This window comes from Microtus pennsylvanicus, chromosome 9, assembly GCF_037038515.1.
Source record: "Microtus pennsylvanicus isolate mMicPen1 chromosome 9, mMicPen1.hap1, whole genome shotgun sequence".
NCBI classification, from domain to species: domain Eukaryota; kingdom Metazoa; phylum Chordata; class Mammalia; order Rodentia; family Cricetidae; genus Microtus; species Microtus pennsylvanicus.
The window spans coordinates 41021845-41037983 of record NC_134587.1 but is presented as its reverse complement, the minus strand read 5'-3'; the positions used below and the strand labels follow the sequence as shown (position 1 = coordinate 41037983).

Here is a 16139-nt window from a genome sequence, read left to right as displayed (position 1 = left end):
GTCTCAGGGCTTTACAGGTCTGCTGCTCTCCACCCACAAGGCTAAAATGAAAGGTTTGACCCAACCATTGCTGTCCACCTTGTCCTGCATCTGAGGACACATCTGTTGTGGACATCACTCTAACTATGAAAGATGTGTTCCACTTGTTTATGCTGCATTTGTTTAACTATGTAAAGATGTGTTCATATGTTTCATCGTGTCTGCCTAAGGCACCTGATTGTTCTAATGAAAACCTGAACAACCAATGGTTAGGCAAAAGATGGTTAGGTGGGGCTGCTGGGCAGAGGGAATAAATAGGAGAGGACAAGAGAAGAAGAAAAAAGGAGAAGGAGGAAGAGGAGAAGAATGAGGAGGAGGAGGAGAAGGAGGAGGAGGAGGAGGAGGAGGAGGAGAAGGAGGAATGAGAAAACAAAACAAGGGAGAAAAAAAGGAAGAAGGAAGGGGGAAGTTAGGTAGGAAGGAACAAACTGATGAATGAACGTAGAAAGGTAAAAAAAAAAGCCCCACAGCAAAATGTAGATAAAGAGAAACACATTAAAATAAAAGGTAAGCTAAGTCAAGCATTCAAAACTAATACTAAGTCTCCATATCATGATTTGTGAGCTGGTGGTGGCCTAAGAAGAAAAGCCTGGGACACACATGATTGGCTGCAGCTCTGTGGACGTTCCGTCCCTTGCCACCAGACCTGGGGATAAGTACACATTGAAGTGTGTAGTGTGTGCTGAGAGGTGAAAATAGCACCTGGCTAGGATCACAGAGCGAGGAACAGCTGGCCTGGGGCACTGGCAGGTGTCACAGCTGAATTCATTCCCCTTTGAGCCCTCTAGAGTTAACCAGGGTGACAGAGTGAACCAGCCCCATGCCTGCTTCATATTAAATACAAAAATGAAGCTTAGTGTGACTGGCGTCCACCTTGACTATTGTGTGTGTGTGTATGTGTGCATGTGTGTGTCTGCCCATTGTATATGTTCATCTTTACTTGTCTGTGTGCCTATGTGGAGGCCAAAGTTGACTTTGGGTGTCTTCTTCTGTCATTTCTTTCTGTTCTTTGGACAGGGTTCCTTCTCTGACTCTGAAGTTCACTGTTTGTCTGTGCTGTCCAGAAAGCTGCCCGGATCCACTTGTCTCTCCCCTCCACCCTGTACTGGGATTACAGAGGTGTGACTCCATGCCCAGTCATTACACGGGTATTAGGGATCAAACTCAGGTCCTCATGTCCCTGAACAAAGTACTTTATCCTCAGCCATCTCTCCAGCACTCTCTGCTTACTTTTTGATGGCAAACACTGTCAGTCCAATGGTGGTGTTCTGAAGCCTGAACTGCTCATTCAGGATGTCAATGTTGAAGGTCCCCTCCCAGATGATGGGAGCCAGCCACGGAGTCAAGACAAGAACATCTTCTCTACTGCAAGGGGAGAAAGCCACAGGCAACATGTGACCAAACACGTCTGCAGGAACCCTTCTCAGATTCTCACCCTCAGCTTCCCTCAGGGCTGCCCACCATCCCTTGCCACAGATTGACTCTCTTGGAGATCGAAGACCGAGGAAGAGCAGGGGTGAAGGCTTAGGAGAACCCAGGAATCGGCGAATGACAGACAGACACAACCTTAACGAGATTTGAATCTGCTGCAATTTTACTAAAATTCAAGCATCACTTTTAAGAGATTACAGAAGGAAGTTGGAAGACATAAAAGCTTCCATAGAAAAATGATTACAGACAATTGATTATTCTCAGCAAGTCTTGTGGTCAGGGCCAGGTGGGCAGAGCTTTTCTTTGAAATTTGTCTTACACCACTAACCAATTGCGCTTTCTCATGGCCCTAAATTGGTGGAGGAAGGTCATTGGTTAAATAAAAAGAAACTGCTTGGCTCTCATTGGTTAGGAGATAGGTGGGAGGAGTAAACAGAACAAAACGCTGGGAGGAAGAGGAAGTGAGGTCAGACTCGACAGCTCTCCTCTCCGGAGCAGATGCCTCAGAAAGACGCCATGCTCCCCGCTCCAGGGAAGATGCACGCTATGAAGCTCCGACCCAGGATGGACTTAGGCTAGAATCTTCCCGGTAAGACGGGTGCTATACAGATGATAAGAAATGGGCTAGTCCAGGTGCGAGAGTTAGCCTAGAAGAGGCTAGGTAGAAATGAGCCAAGCAGTGTTTAAATGAATACAGTTTGTGTGTTGTTATTTTGGGCATAAGCTAGCCGAGCTGGGCGGCTGGGGTGTTGGGGACGCAGCCCCGCCACCCATATTACTACACTAAATCATATCTGCCCTCAAGGTAACCAAGGTAACCCAAACACCATTCTTCAGGATTCCACCCCCAAGGTTTGCTCCAATATTGAATGGCTGGCTTCATGTTATCAAGAATAGCCTGCCTTTCTTTCCTATCTAAAATGTAACAGGGGTTTCTCATTCTGGCTAGCCTCTCCATAAATGGTAACTCATGCCATTCCATACATTTTCCTTCATAATTTACCCATCTTCTACCAAATCTCCTATCATGAGCTCTTTCTGTTCTAGGGTATCCATAAATTCCCCCAGAGAGCAAGCCAGAGTCTTAATCATAACATTAATGGCCTGAATCAAGGGAGGGAACTGACGCATCAGTTCCTCCGTATTCAAGGAGCCGTTGGGAATGTCTCCTGGTTCCCTGAACAGATTAAGTTTTTGTCAAGAGAAAAGTAGAACAGAAGAAAAGATAGCAAAGCCAATGCAAGAAACCATCGCCAGGAACAAAGTGAATGAGGTCATTAAGGCTAATCAGGCACCATAACTGGAGCAGACTGCCAGGAAACCACTGGGGGGCCAAGCTCCAGGAAGCACGAGCCCCTCATTTTGAGACAGCCACCACCTGAGAGGCATTTTGTCACACAGGCGAGACAGCCGTGGATGTGGCAATCCCTGAGTGTGGGCTGGGCTAATCAGCAGCTCTCACTGACTACCCCAACCCCACTCCCCCAAGCTCTAGAAGCAACTGAGTTTACTGCCACTGCAACCACCACATCTCTGAAAACCCAGGTGACAGAGACAGGAAACAATGAACAGAAGCCCAGATGGGAAATGAGAGCCAGAAGATGCTCTGGGCTCCAGAATCAGACAACCTTAAGTCTCGGAAAGGGTTGATGAAGTGCGTGCCAAGAGCCAAGAGAATCATAATTGGGTTTTTTGTTTTTCCAGTGCTGGAGACTAACCCAGGGTCTCAGGTGTGCTGCTGAACTATTCCTGGCTGCAAGCAAATGGTCCTTCTGTACCTTTGCGACTCCTGCACTACACATGCACTGACTAAATCTACTCACCTGGGTGTTAACGTCTTTGGCTGGGCGTAGACCATCCTGCAATAAGAAAACACCAGAACTCAAGGTGACAAGAAAGTCCCTGGAATGCATGTCACTGGCGGCTGTGCACCAGACACACAGACCTGAACAAGTGGTGGCAACCAAGCCATTGAGCCTGTCCATGATCCTGGGAGCCTAGGATGGACCAAAGTAGGAAGATCACAGTCTTACTTGACACGAGGCAGAAAGAGGAAATCATGACCCCCTCCCGCATTTAAGGCTGGGAGAGCTGAGACCACTTTAATCACAGGTCATATGACACTGAACATTTCTATCCCGGGTTGATGCTGACCATTTAGCCTGATCCTGCAGCCTGCCATGGTCCTCCCCTGGTTGATGGCACAAAGATTCCTGGCTCTCTGTCTTGAACAGAGACCGGTCCCAATGTCAGTGTAAAGTTCCCTCAAAAGTTCAAGCCCCAAGGGTCATGAGCCACCCCTACTAGTAAGCTACAAGCCCTATGCAGCCCAGATGCAGGGCTGGAGAGATGCTCAGCCGGAAGTGCACAGGCTCCTCTTGCAGAGCAACGGGATTCAGTTCCCAGCACCCACATGGAGACCCACACCTGTCTGTAACTCCAGTTCCAGTGGATCCAAAACCATTTATGGCCTCATTGCTTACAGACATGAATGTTGTACACAGACATACATGTGGGCAAAACACTCATACACATAAAACAAAAATAATTTTATTAAAGGCAGTGAATGAGCCTTTAAAAAAGGGGAAACAGGAAATTTCTGCACAGGGATGAAGCCTGTGCAGGATAACACCTTCCTGAGTGAGTCTGGCCAGGCACCAGGAGAGAAACCCTACAGGACCCCATCCCTAGGAGACACTACTACAGAGTGGCTGTGCTCAGAGGAACAACACAGAACAGGCAAGATGGGTGCCAGGACCCCCAGTAGGGCTGGGCAATGGGGAGTCAGTGTTTAACGGACACAGTTTACAAGATGGGATGTTCTGGAGACGGATGGTGGTGATGGCTGCACCACAGCATGAATGTGCTTACTACGCTGAACGAGTAAACGTTCTGTGTATGCTGCCCTGGGAATGCGGTGAAATCTGTAAACTCAGTTGTACCACAAGAGCCAGGCAGACAATTTAAAAGTCAAATGACATGCAGTTAGTCAACGCAAAGTGTAGGGCTAGGTGCTCCACTTTGGGTACAGGAAGGGACATCCTAGCTGCTCATAATTACACACACACACACACACACACACACACACACCTCCATCTGCACCCCCTTAGTCCAGAGTGGCGAGCACCATGTGAGGGCAGGTTACCTTGACAAGGCTGCAGCTTCCCGGACATCCAGCTCTCCGACATCCACACTGCAAAAGGAGAACACAGGAGACAGATTAAGACCAGGTACACAGAGACTGGAGGAAGGAGTATAGTTCCTGAGGGTACAACTTTGTTCTAGTTATAGAAGAAAAAAAACTCTTGCATTCAGCAGGCTGCAGGGAAGGTGTTTTGGGAATGGAAGCTGTCCCAGGCAGGTTCAGGAGGGAGGACAAGGCTGAAGACAGGAAAGATAATAGTGCCCCCCCAAACACTCCCTTTAAAAAGACAGCATGGGGTAGTTGAGGCTGCTCTGTGCAGCCTGGAGTAGGAGTAGACCCATCTATGTAGAAGTGTAAGATGGCAGAGACACAAGAGAGCAGGAAGCAGAATGTTCACCCAGTCAGTAACCCTTCACCACACAGACACATATGACAGACACACATGATACACACTTACATACGCATACGCATATAGGACCCACATACATATATGACACACACATTCCACAAACACTCACCTAGTCACAGCTCCTGGGTCTCTCGATTTCTGACTTCTTTGGCTCAGGAACCCATAGCTGTGGGAAGGGTGCACACAGGGGCAGCTGTTCAGGACACAGATCTGAGACCAGCTAATTGTCCCCGCCTCCAAAAGGCACCACTGCACCCAGCACAGTGAACACAGAAGTTCTCAGTGGGGATTCAGGGCCACGTGACAGAACTAAGCATGCCCATCACACTAGAAAAAGAGGTGGTGAGAAGAAGGACCCTGGGCACAAGACCTCTATCTAAACACCTGTAGCAGCTGCAGACAGCCCCACCTCCATGCCAGGTACCTATAACTCAAGACTACACCGGACTGTATTTCCAGACTGCGTCTACAGAACATGGCAGTGAGTTTGCTCTGTGAGGGTTCTCAGACCATCTGCATCTAGAGAGAAATGCCTCCGAGCCACCAGACCTGCCTTTGCCTCCTTCCCCAGACCCACCCACATAGCTAGGGTCAAATGACAGGGCATCCAGCCCCAAGAACCCTTTTGTGAAATCAAGAGTCTTTTAAGAGACGCTTCACTTTGGGGAGAAGCAAAAGGTGGACGTGCCACTGTGGGAGTGGCCAAGAGCACCCTCATCACTCCCATGGAAATGGGCATGCTCACGGCTCAGGATCCTCACCAGCCCGGGTTCTTACCCAAAGAAGACCAAGAGGAACACTGTGAGGGGAAGGATTCCGAGGTGAAGCGAGAAGCATTTTGGTTTTCCTGAAAAACAGCAGCAAGGGATCCAGTTACACATGCCGTTCTTAGGCCTGACCCCCCTCCAGGTCTCTCCTGAGACTCAGAGGTCATCCACATTACCACAGCAACCAAGGTGCCCTATCTCAGGCAGCCCCAATCCTTGATGAGGCTCCAGCCTGACTGTGCACTCAGAGGGGAAAGAAAGTTGTTTACTTCCTGCTCCTGACTCCAGCTGCTCCCTTGGGCCCTCAAGATTCCCTAGGGCCCCCATGTCCTCACGCCACTAAGCACCCCTTCCCTGGGCAAATAGAAATGAACCAAATGAATATCTTGGGGTCACTGTGGCTCCATCAGAGGAGGCTAGGGCAGCTCCCCCTCTGTCCCCTGTAGGCTCACATCCACAGGGCCAGCAGCTGGACAGTCCTAGGACCCTGGGTTGAAACCCAGGGCTCATGAGTATTGGGTAAGTGTTCCACCGCTGACCTATGCCCCTAATACCTCAGATGACTGTCCCATCTCTAGAAGTTATGTATTCTCATAATCAAGTTCAAATAGACCTAAAAGACATAGATTTAAATAGACTCAGGTGTGGGCTCTGGAGAAGAGCTCAGTGGGTAAAGCTTTTGTCATAGCCACACAAGTATAGGGACCTCAGTTCCTAGGACCCCAAAGCCTAGGAAAAGCCAGACATCTGGAATCCCAGCACTCCTGTAATGAGGTGGGAGGGGGTGCGAGACTCCGGAAGCTCACAGCCAGCTAGCCTGCACACAGAGAGGAACAACAAAGAAACCCTGTCTCAAACAAGGTGAAAGGCAAGGACGTCACTCCCCATGGCTGTCCTCTGTCACTCACAGGCACACCCGCACACACATGGTGTGTTTTAAAGGTTTATGTCTAAAAAGCCTTAGACTCCCTGTCCCAGGCAGTTACTTCCCCCTTTAAACCACCTGATCTAATACTTTCTCTCTTATTTTATTTGCTTATTTAGTTGCACGTGTGTGCACCTGTGCGTGCCTCAGAGCACTAATGGAGGTCAGAGGGCAACTTTCAAAGGTCGGTTCTCTTTCCACACTGTGAGTTCCAGGGATTGAACTCAGGTCAAGTTTGTCTTCCAGCACCTTTACCCACTGAGCCATCCGATTTGTCACTTCTTATGCTTCCTCTCCACGTCTCCACATCCTCCCAGAAAGGAACAACTGAGATCTAAAACTTCTAGAACCGAAGAGAAACTGACATGGGAACTTTCTGTCCTCATTATGTTCTCCTCCCCGTTTTGGTGGTCATAGGTTATAGAGAAATCTGACTGAAGGTAACATTTGCCCAATGTTGAAATAGTTGCTCCTTTTTTAGCTTTTTGAAAATAACTTCTTGCGGCTGCAGAGATGGCTCACCAGGTAAGAGCACTGGCTGCTCTTCTGAAGAGCTCCCACATGCCAGCTCACAGCCATGATCTACTCCAGTTTCAGGGAATCCAAGGTGGTCTCTGACCCCTTCAGGCACCAAGCATACAAGTGGCGCACAGACACATGCAGGCAAAACGCTCATATATACAAAAATAAAGAGTTTGAAAAGAGCAAAATACCTGCTGTAATAAAAAGGGGAAAAAACGTGACCTTTAATGCAAAAACAGAAAGGAATGTGCATTTTTCTTTTCTTGTGTTTTGTTGTTTGTTTCATATCTTTTTTATTTTTGGTCTTTTGTTTTGTTTTTCTCTGTTGCTCTGCCTGTCCTGGAAATCAGTCTGTAGACCATACTGGATTCCTCTGCTTCCTGAATGTAGGTATTAAAGGCATTTCCCATCAACCTCCAGCTAAAAAGCTTTCTTAAAGTTTATTTTATAGCTAATAAAATGTGTCCATTTAGAAATTGTTTGATAAACTTTGAACAAGGAACCCCTTGTTGTGCATGTCCCCACATCCCCTTCTTCATCTACACAGGAGTCAGGAAACACATGTGCCCTCTCGGCTGGCTGTTTACGTAGCTTGATGCTGTCAACAGTTACCACAGGGTCATGTGAAAATTCTCCATTCTTTTCTGTTGCTTTTTTTTTTTAAAAAAAAAAATGCCCAAATAGTCCCAGCCATTTAAGAAAATATTTTTTTCCCCATCACGTCATTCTAGCAGTCATCAAAAACCACGTGGTGGGAGCTGGAGAGGTTGCTCAGGGATTAAACACATTTGCTGCGCTATCATGGGGGCCTGAGCAGGGATCCCAGTAAGCAGGTAGCATGACAGGCATCCCACGAATGAGAGCCCGCAACCCCAACTCCAAGTGTGTGTGCAGTGGTGGATGATCAAAGGGGTCTGTTGGCTTCCAGCCTGCCTAAGAAAACTGAGCCTCGGTTTCAGAGAGAGACCCTACCTCAAAGGAATAGGTAAAGTGTTATAAAGGAGGCCAAGCAGCGCCCTCTACTGGCCTCTCTATGCACACACCATGTTTTAAAAACCAGGGCTCAGGAAGTCCCATCCTAGCTAAAGACTACTGGTAACTCTCAGCTACAGGGGAGATAAGAATCCATTTTCTTCAGGAATGAAGCCTCTTAACTCCTCATGCACCAGGAGGTGACCCCACACCCAAGCACATGCAGGTGGCGTCAAGTGGATTCAGTGAGTTTTTTGAAAAGTCACACGAAGTTATGGGGAAAATATATGTGAGGGAATAGAGGAGGAGATAGAGGGGAGGGATACAGGGTAGATTTGATCAAAACCTATCTATGCGTGTATGAAATTCTCAATCAATAAAAAATAAATGCTAAAAAGGAAAAAATATTTTAAAGCCAGCTGGAAAGACGGCTCAACAGTTCAGAAAGCCTGAGTGCCTGCTGATACTGTTAGGATTCGGGCATTATACTGACCCCTGTCACCTGGCAAGATAAATCCAGGTGGTACCCTGGCCAACCTAGGATCTGACTTAGTCTGTATGCAGGTGTGAAAACCCTTTTCAGAGAAAACCTCCACCCAGTTTCGCTCTCCAGCCCCTAGCCATTATTTTAAATCCTTTTCATTTCTTTTTTTTTATTTTTACCTCATTTTAAGTTGTTTGGTTCTGTTTGCGGGGGGGGGGTTGTCTGCCTGTTTTTGTGGGGTAGGTGGGTATTACTGCCATGTGTGTCTGTGAACGACATGCGTGCTGATTCCCTGAAGAGACCACAAGAGGACATCAGATCCTCTGGAATTGGACTTGAAAACTGATAAAATACAAAAAGGGATATGTAGTAGTTTGAATGTAACTGACCCCCATGTGCTCAGAGAGAGTGACACCTTTAGAAGGTGCGGCTTTCCTGGAGTAGGTACGGTTTTACTGGAAGAAGTGTATCGCTACTGGAATGGACTTTGAGGTCTCCTATATCAAGCCATCACCAATTCTTATTGCCTGTGGGTCAAGAGATCAAACCATTCAGCTGCTTTTCCGCCACCTTGTGCACCTGCAAGCCACCAGGTCACACCATAATGGTAATTGACTAAACCTATGAAAATGTAATCCACCGCAATTAAATGTATTTCCATTATAAGAGCTGCCATGATTAAGGTGTTTCTGCACAGCAATAAAAATGCTAACAATGACAAGATATCTTAACTTTAGGATTTAAAAAAAAAGTTTGCCAGGCATTTTACTAAGAAATAACAATGCTGCTCAGCATTTCTTGCTTTTAGGGAGGCACAAATCAAAACAACAGTAACAGGTGGATCTCTTTGACTTGCAGCAGCCAGGGCTATGGTGTTGGGTTGTTTTAAGCATCACCGAGCATCAATCACTACCTGTACAGGAAATGAAGAGATGGCTAAGGATGTTCAGAGAGGTTCTAGACAATCAGGTCACCTCAAGGCATGGTCACTGCCAAGATGTTCAATAAGTCTTCTTGTCAAGCACTAGGGAGACCCACGGAAAAGAGGAAGACCCAGTGTGTTACACTTTCCAGAGTTCCTGGTTGGTCAGTTCTCCAAGAGCCAGCAAGCATTCTCTAAGAAACAGGTCCACACAGCAGCAGTGCCCAGCAAGCTCATCAGCTATTGCTGTAACTCCAGGCTTGTATTGTGTGGTGGGAGCCCTTTCTACCTCCCAGCACTCTCCGCCAGCTTCTGGGGCTGTGCTTCCCCTGCACTGCTCTTCTCCTGACACGCTGCTTCTCAGATGTGTACACACCAGGCCTTTCACTTATACCTCCAAGCCTACCTCCTTATCCTGCTCACTGTGGCAGGCATCCTTCCTGGTACCTGGCTAGAGGATACCTACCAGGGTTCAACACATTTCACTGGGTAGACGAATAGACATTAAACAAATATGGGTAGCCTAAGAATAGGCACTAATTTGTCAAGTTCATTAAAAATCCTGAACATTTCAATCTTCAAGACATCTGTCTCAGCTCCAGGCAGGGACTAGATCTAAACTAGGGCCTCAAGGGTATGAACACCCACTGAAGAATCTCAGGTCCTTTGAGGGTCCCAGAACAAGGAAAATGACTGGTCTCTGACCCACGGACAGCAGAACAGCACAAGGGCAGAAGGAACTGAGGAGCTGACCTGCTCCTTATCTTGACTAAAGACTATGTCACAAGTATCAAAGTTATCAACTTGAATACACTGTATGCTTTACTATATAATAATTGTCAACATATATTAGGAAGGAAAGGTAACAAAGGAAGGACAGTGGGGGTGGGGAGGGAAGAAAGGACAGAGAACAGCCCAGGAATGCATCCCCAATGATAGAAGCAGGGATTGCAGCTGTACCACCCCAATTCCATTCACCCTTCCCATTGCGTCTCTCCAAACCTGTCTTTCCATAGCAAAAAGAGAGAAACTCACCCCATCCCACTCTAAGGATTTATTAAGAGATCCGTGAGCCTAAACAGAGCCTGGCTGAATGAACACTAATACTGGGGTGGTTGGAATCAGGTCTGTCCTGCTCTGAGTGACCCCTTATTGTACAAATCATATTTTTCCAACCTAAGCCTTGCCCTAAGAGGCCCCATCATCTTCTCAGCACCACCCATTCAGCCCAGAAGGATAAATGTCGTATTCCTGGAAATAAAAAGTGAGTCACCTTATGAGGTTGTGGGTGTGAGTTGAAACTACAGGGGCATACGGGCACATTAAAATCAAACTTAAAGGGAATAAAGTTGTAAAATCTTAATCTTTAAAAAAAAAAGCCACAAACTTGTAAACTATTAAAGACATGCAAGTTAATACTCAATCTCCTTAAAAGTGATCAAGTTTTTAAATGCTCAGAACTATGCACACAGCCATGCTAGGTGCATTGTAATTCATTTACAAAGGCAAGCTTGATTTAGCTTCCGGTATATGATTTCAAGGTTAAACCTAAAACAAGTAACTAAAAACAAATAAAGTTTTTTTTTTAAGTCGGTATACTTAATGCATGCTCCTCAAACTCTCCAGAGATCTGCGGAATATGGCATTTAAAGTGTTTAATGAGAAAAGTTTTCAGTATAGATAGAAATGCCAGCTCCTAGAGACTATTCCAAGGTTGTGGAAGACGATGGGGCACAGCCTGCTCCACCTGTATTATGGTTACCCTAAACGGTAGACAAAGAACTGCCCGTGCCTGGCCCACCATTAGGGCCCTGCCCAAACTGTGAACACTGAGCTGATTGCTCTAATCTGCCTCACCAAAGTAGGTCAGTTTTCCTATTTCCTCATCTACAGGAAAATCTCTCAGACTTTCTGGGTCTGGTAGCCAAGGCATATGCAAGCAGCTAAAGGTGTAATGAAGTGCTATGTGATGGTCAAAGATCTATGACCTTTGCTCCCCAACGAGGCCGTTGAGATTACGAATGAAGGCTACTCTAACCCTGCGCCTGCCACAAAAGCCTCCTCTCCTGCTTCCTCTACTGCTGTGGTTCATGGGACTTCTTCCAGCTGTGATGCCCCAAAACTCTTGACTCATCCACAGCCCTGTCATAGCTCCAAAGGACCCCCTCTTCTCGGCCTGATGCTGGTTCCCGCTGGTCCTTAACCCAAATACCCCACTTACCCAGCCTCAGGCTCCCACAGCAGCCACGCTCTTACACTCTTACAGTGGCCTCCTCCACCCTTGCTTCCTGAAGCCAATGCTTCACAGCTGATTACCAAGTAAACTAAAATATAACTTCTAGACTGGCGATAACACCTCCCTCCACCAAAGCTGCTGTCGCTTTCTTTCTTTTACCCTTTCTTGTCCTGACACTGCCTATAGCTTACACTATGTCGTAGAAAGAAACACTGTAATATTCTGTAATGACAGATGCTTGCTACATTTATGGTTTAAGGTTTATTTTCTTGCTGAAAGATCTTCAACTCAAACTTCAAGGCTCAAACTTTAAAAGGATAAAGCCGCGATCCCTGATCTTATAAATACTGTGTTAGCTTAATGTATTCAGAACTATACTTATATGCATGATTAATTACCAAAATAAACTTCATGTAGCCTGTTTTCAAAATTAAGCATAAATACTTAATAAACACGTGCTCCTTATACTCTTCAGACATCTGATGAATATGGCATTTACAATCTTCAATTAAAACCTTCCCAGCTGCCTTGGGTCCCCTAACAACAATGCACAAACGTCAGCAGGAAGCAACCTTTCCCCAACACCCAGCAATAAAACAAATAGGAGGGAATGAAGGGGCTCTAGTGAGCCTGAGCACAGCAAACAGGACTCTAGCAGACCATGCCCTTCTCTGCCTTGATAAAAACCATTAGATTCTTTCCTAAAGCTAATCCTCAAGGTCTATGCCCTTATTTGAACATTTCCTCCACCATTAATCCAGCAATCAAAAGCCCCCTTTGGCTCAACTAATTAACATGCACAGTAAACACCTCATCCTAACATGGGGTTTCTCATTTTACCTTTAGAAGCCCCACTTGTCTATGGGCCACATCTGTCTCCTCTCTATCTAGAGGCAGTCAATCCTTTGTCCCTCTGGAACAAATACTCCTTTCCTCTCCCCCCTCCTCTGTCTCCTATCTTTGTCTCTTGTTCCCTGCCATTTGTCCCTCAGGAACAAATAAATCTCCTTTGTGCTGAAAACTTAGTCTTAGGGGTTATGAGCTCATACAGATCCCTTCAGCGGGAACCTAGGGTAACCCAGGTAGTGGTAAATTTCTGTCTTTTTAATTGATACGTAATCAGTTTGGATTATACTTCCGGTCCTTCTCAGATCAATAGTGGTATTTAAGATCAACTGGACTTTTCTAAGTTTGGCGGCAACAAGTACACAGCTTCTTCTCAAGGCTGCAGCTGCCTTGTCTGTTCATTTCGTAGGTAAAATTGGGCCTCAGTTCTTTTTAGAAGTACTAGGTCTTCAGTTGAGAAAGACACACACAGTTTGTCTGCTGACAAACTTCACTAAAAGAGATAAACTCACAAAACAGGTTTCAACGGAGTGTTTACATTATTCCTTTATTTAAAGGAATGACTTCTCTCATCAACCACCTGTGTCTCTTAGTAAATGATTGAATAGACGGAAAAGGCTAAAGGTTTATATTTGAGGGTCTAAGAAAATGTTTTAAGGTGTGTAAACCCAAGACATTAAAGTCTGAAGAGGTAAAATGTTAACTAAGTTACGGGGGTCTAAGAAAGTGATTTAAAATGTGTCAATATAAAGGTCTAAATGAGTGATTTAAAGTACGTGAATAAAGTTTCAAACTTCTTGCCTTCTCACTATATTATTGTTATATTAAAACTCCAAAGATTCAGAGTTTTAACATTAATCAGTGGAGTTATGATAAGCTATTACTCAGTCCTGGTAAAGCACTGACTGCTATTATCACAGTCACAAGATCAAAAGACTAAATTTCCTTTTGGTGTCTGCTAAGTATAGACCTAAAAGTGCTCCTCGCCATGCTGAGAACATCTCTGTCCAATCTATACATCCATTCCCCCTGGACAGAGAAGAGAATATTAATTCTCTTAGTCGAGACTCATTTCTTTGAGTTCCTAGGCTTTTACTATGACTCAAAACGTGAGTCTTGTGCTCTCTCTACAGTGTGGATTTCAGGACAGATTACAAACAGTGCTAATACTAATGTATCTAAAACTGTTATCTCTTTTTGTAAACTTAAGAAATTCATGTAAGCTTACAGGAAGCCCCCTGAGGCTTCAGGCTCCTCCTCTCACTGGTCACATTCGGACTCCAAATAAGTCCTCCTGTCAATCAACAGCCCCACCTCCATATTCCTGAGGGTGGGATGTCCCCTTTCTCTAGTCTTTACATTATTCCCCTTCCCTCAACTACCATGACCACAGGCCTAAAAGTTTCAAATATACAGCCATGATTTAAAAAAAAAAAATCCCCTAAGCTTCTTAACTTTCCCTTCTCTCCCTCGTCTGTGTCCGTCAATGCAGATTTCCAATCAAGTGAAGACTGAGAACTAGTACACATGAGGCAGCCTTAGGAGCCTCACCAGGAATTTTCTACCAGTCTAAGCCACCGCAGCAGACACTTCACCAGCCCCCGTGGTCTCTTAGAACCTGGGCAGCGAGCGAAACAGGTTTCACCCCAGCCTGCAGTCCTCTCTTCTTTCCTGTCCTTTGACCGTCACTCCAGCCTTCCTGCCACCCTCAACCCCAGCAATGCCCCAATTTCAGCTCAGGAGCACTTAGAGCAGAGATGATGTTACCCCCATAGCATCAACAAAAGCCTAGAATAGGTCCTGTGGAGACGCTAGACAGATGGCTAACTGAGGTGTTTATTAGCACATCAAAGCAGACTGTGGCCTCCAGTCTCTCCCAGCAAGTACCCATTGGAGAGTCCAGGCTGCTCTCAGCACTCCTCAGCTCCACCCCTACCCTAAACCTCTCCAGCCCCTGAGCTTGACTTCCCTTTCCCCAGCTTCTCTTTCCCATACAACTCAGCACTCCACACTCTCTTGGTTCTTTCTTGCTCCACTTCTGGATCTCTCTTTGTCCATTTTCCCGCTCTCCTATCTCTCTTCTCTTCCTCTCTCACTCTCCTCATCGCTCTTTCTTCTCATGACCTGGTCTAGTCTACTGGCCCTGTTCAGTCTGGACTCTTACGGTGCCTCTGGCTGAATTCTTCTTCATATCTATACTAAGAACTTGCACCTCAGCCATGCCTAGGACTAGTCATGTCCTCATTTTCATTCACTACCTATAGGTATTCTGGCACAATTGACTCCTGCCCTTGGCATCATAGAATGGACAAATTTAGCATCTCAAAATGTTACTGCTTACATTAACTTAATTTCATATCTCATAAAAAAGGAATGAAAATGACCAATTCTTTTATGAAAATACAGGTTTTATTCTCTCTCTCTCCCTCCCACCCCCCTTTCTCCCTTCCCATTCCCATTCCCATTCCCTTCCCCCAATAAAACTCCTCACATAAGCTCTGCCTGCCTGTTTGTCCCTTTTCCACTCCCTACCTGGTCGACCACACTTTCTCCCCCTTACCCTGACCTTTTCTGATAAACTCCCACGTGGGTTGTTGAGCTCTGTGGTTAATTCCTAACTGCCACAGTTCCAGCCTTCCAACAACCTTTCATATCATGATACACGCCAGGCTCTCTCTGTGTTTCCTCCTGTGGGGTCCTGACCATGGACTGGACTGACAACCCATGTTCCAATTACCCCTCTGCTGGGATACTCCACACAATATCTGCTGCGACTGGTAAATTCCCCTACCCTCAGTTGGCATAAACATTTACTTGAACCCATGGGAGTGGCCGTTGAATATCGAGCACCCTTCTGGTAATCCTGGTCACACCCAGCCACATCCTTCAAGGTCACGGATGGGCCACTTCATCAACAATCACCTCCAGCAGACCTCCCCACAAGTGAGGCTTTTGGGCATAGTGCCTTAGCATTGCCCTCACTGAGTGATGGCTTCACTTGTTGGATCTACGGGTCCTTTTAGAGTATAGTCACCTTCTCGGCCTTGTGCCTTTGGAGTATATGTCCCCTCGGTCCCTATAATTTCGTTGACTAATAAAATTGATGGCCTGAGACATTAGCACTGATCCTTACTTGCAAAAAAAAAAAAAAGCCTTTGGATCTTCCTACGTCACTCATGGGAAACAAACCTGTGAAAAGTATAAGCCTACCGCCCTTCTGGGATGCCTTTCAGAAAACTTAAAATCTTTCCACTTAATGCCATATATAAAGGCCCCTAAACTCACTCACCTCTGTACTAAGAAATGGCCCAGATGGCCCCTAAGATAACTCAAATTGGCTGCCTTACGGCTCCTTAGATTCCGAACTTTAAGGAATTTGTCCAAACTTGCAAACAGAAGGAGTTATCATATGTTCAGGCATTCTTCTGTCTCAGTGCAAAA

At 46.0% G+C, this 16139-nt stretch overlaps 1 protein-coding gene across 3 annotated transcripts in view; it reads right to left on the bottom strand.

Annotated features, from left to right (window-relative positions):
* LOC142857380 (histo-blood group ABO system transferase 1-like) overlaps window positions 1-16139 on the bottom strand; it is a 100542-nt gene that overhangs the window by 78925 nt on the left and 5478 nt on the right. For 2 of the 3 annotated variants that reach the window (XM_075985518.1, XM_075985516.1), the window contains exons 2-6: window positions 5802-5871; window positions 5134-5190; window positions 4616-4663; window positions 3294-3329; window positions 1270-1404 (exon numbers count right to left, since the gene is read on the bottom strand). In XM_075985518.1, the coding sequence (XP_075841633.1) occupies window positions 1270-1404; window positions 3294-3329; window positions 4616-4663; window positions 5134-5190; window positions 5802-5871 (346 nt within the window). The remainder of the gene's footprint in view (window positions 1-1269; window positions 1405-3293; window positions 3330-4615; window positions 4664-5133; window positions 5191-5801; window positions 5872-16139) is intronic. The other variant, XM_075985517.1, reaches the window with a different exon arrangement.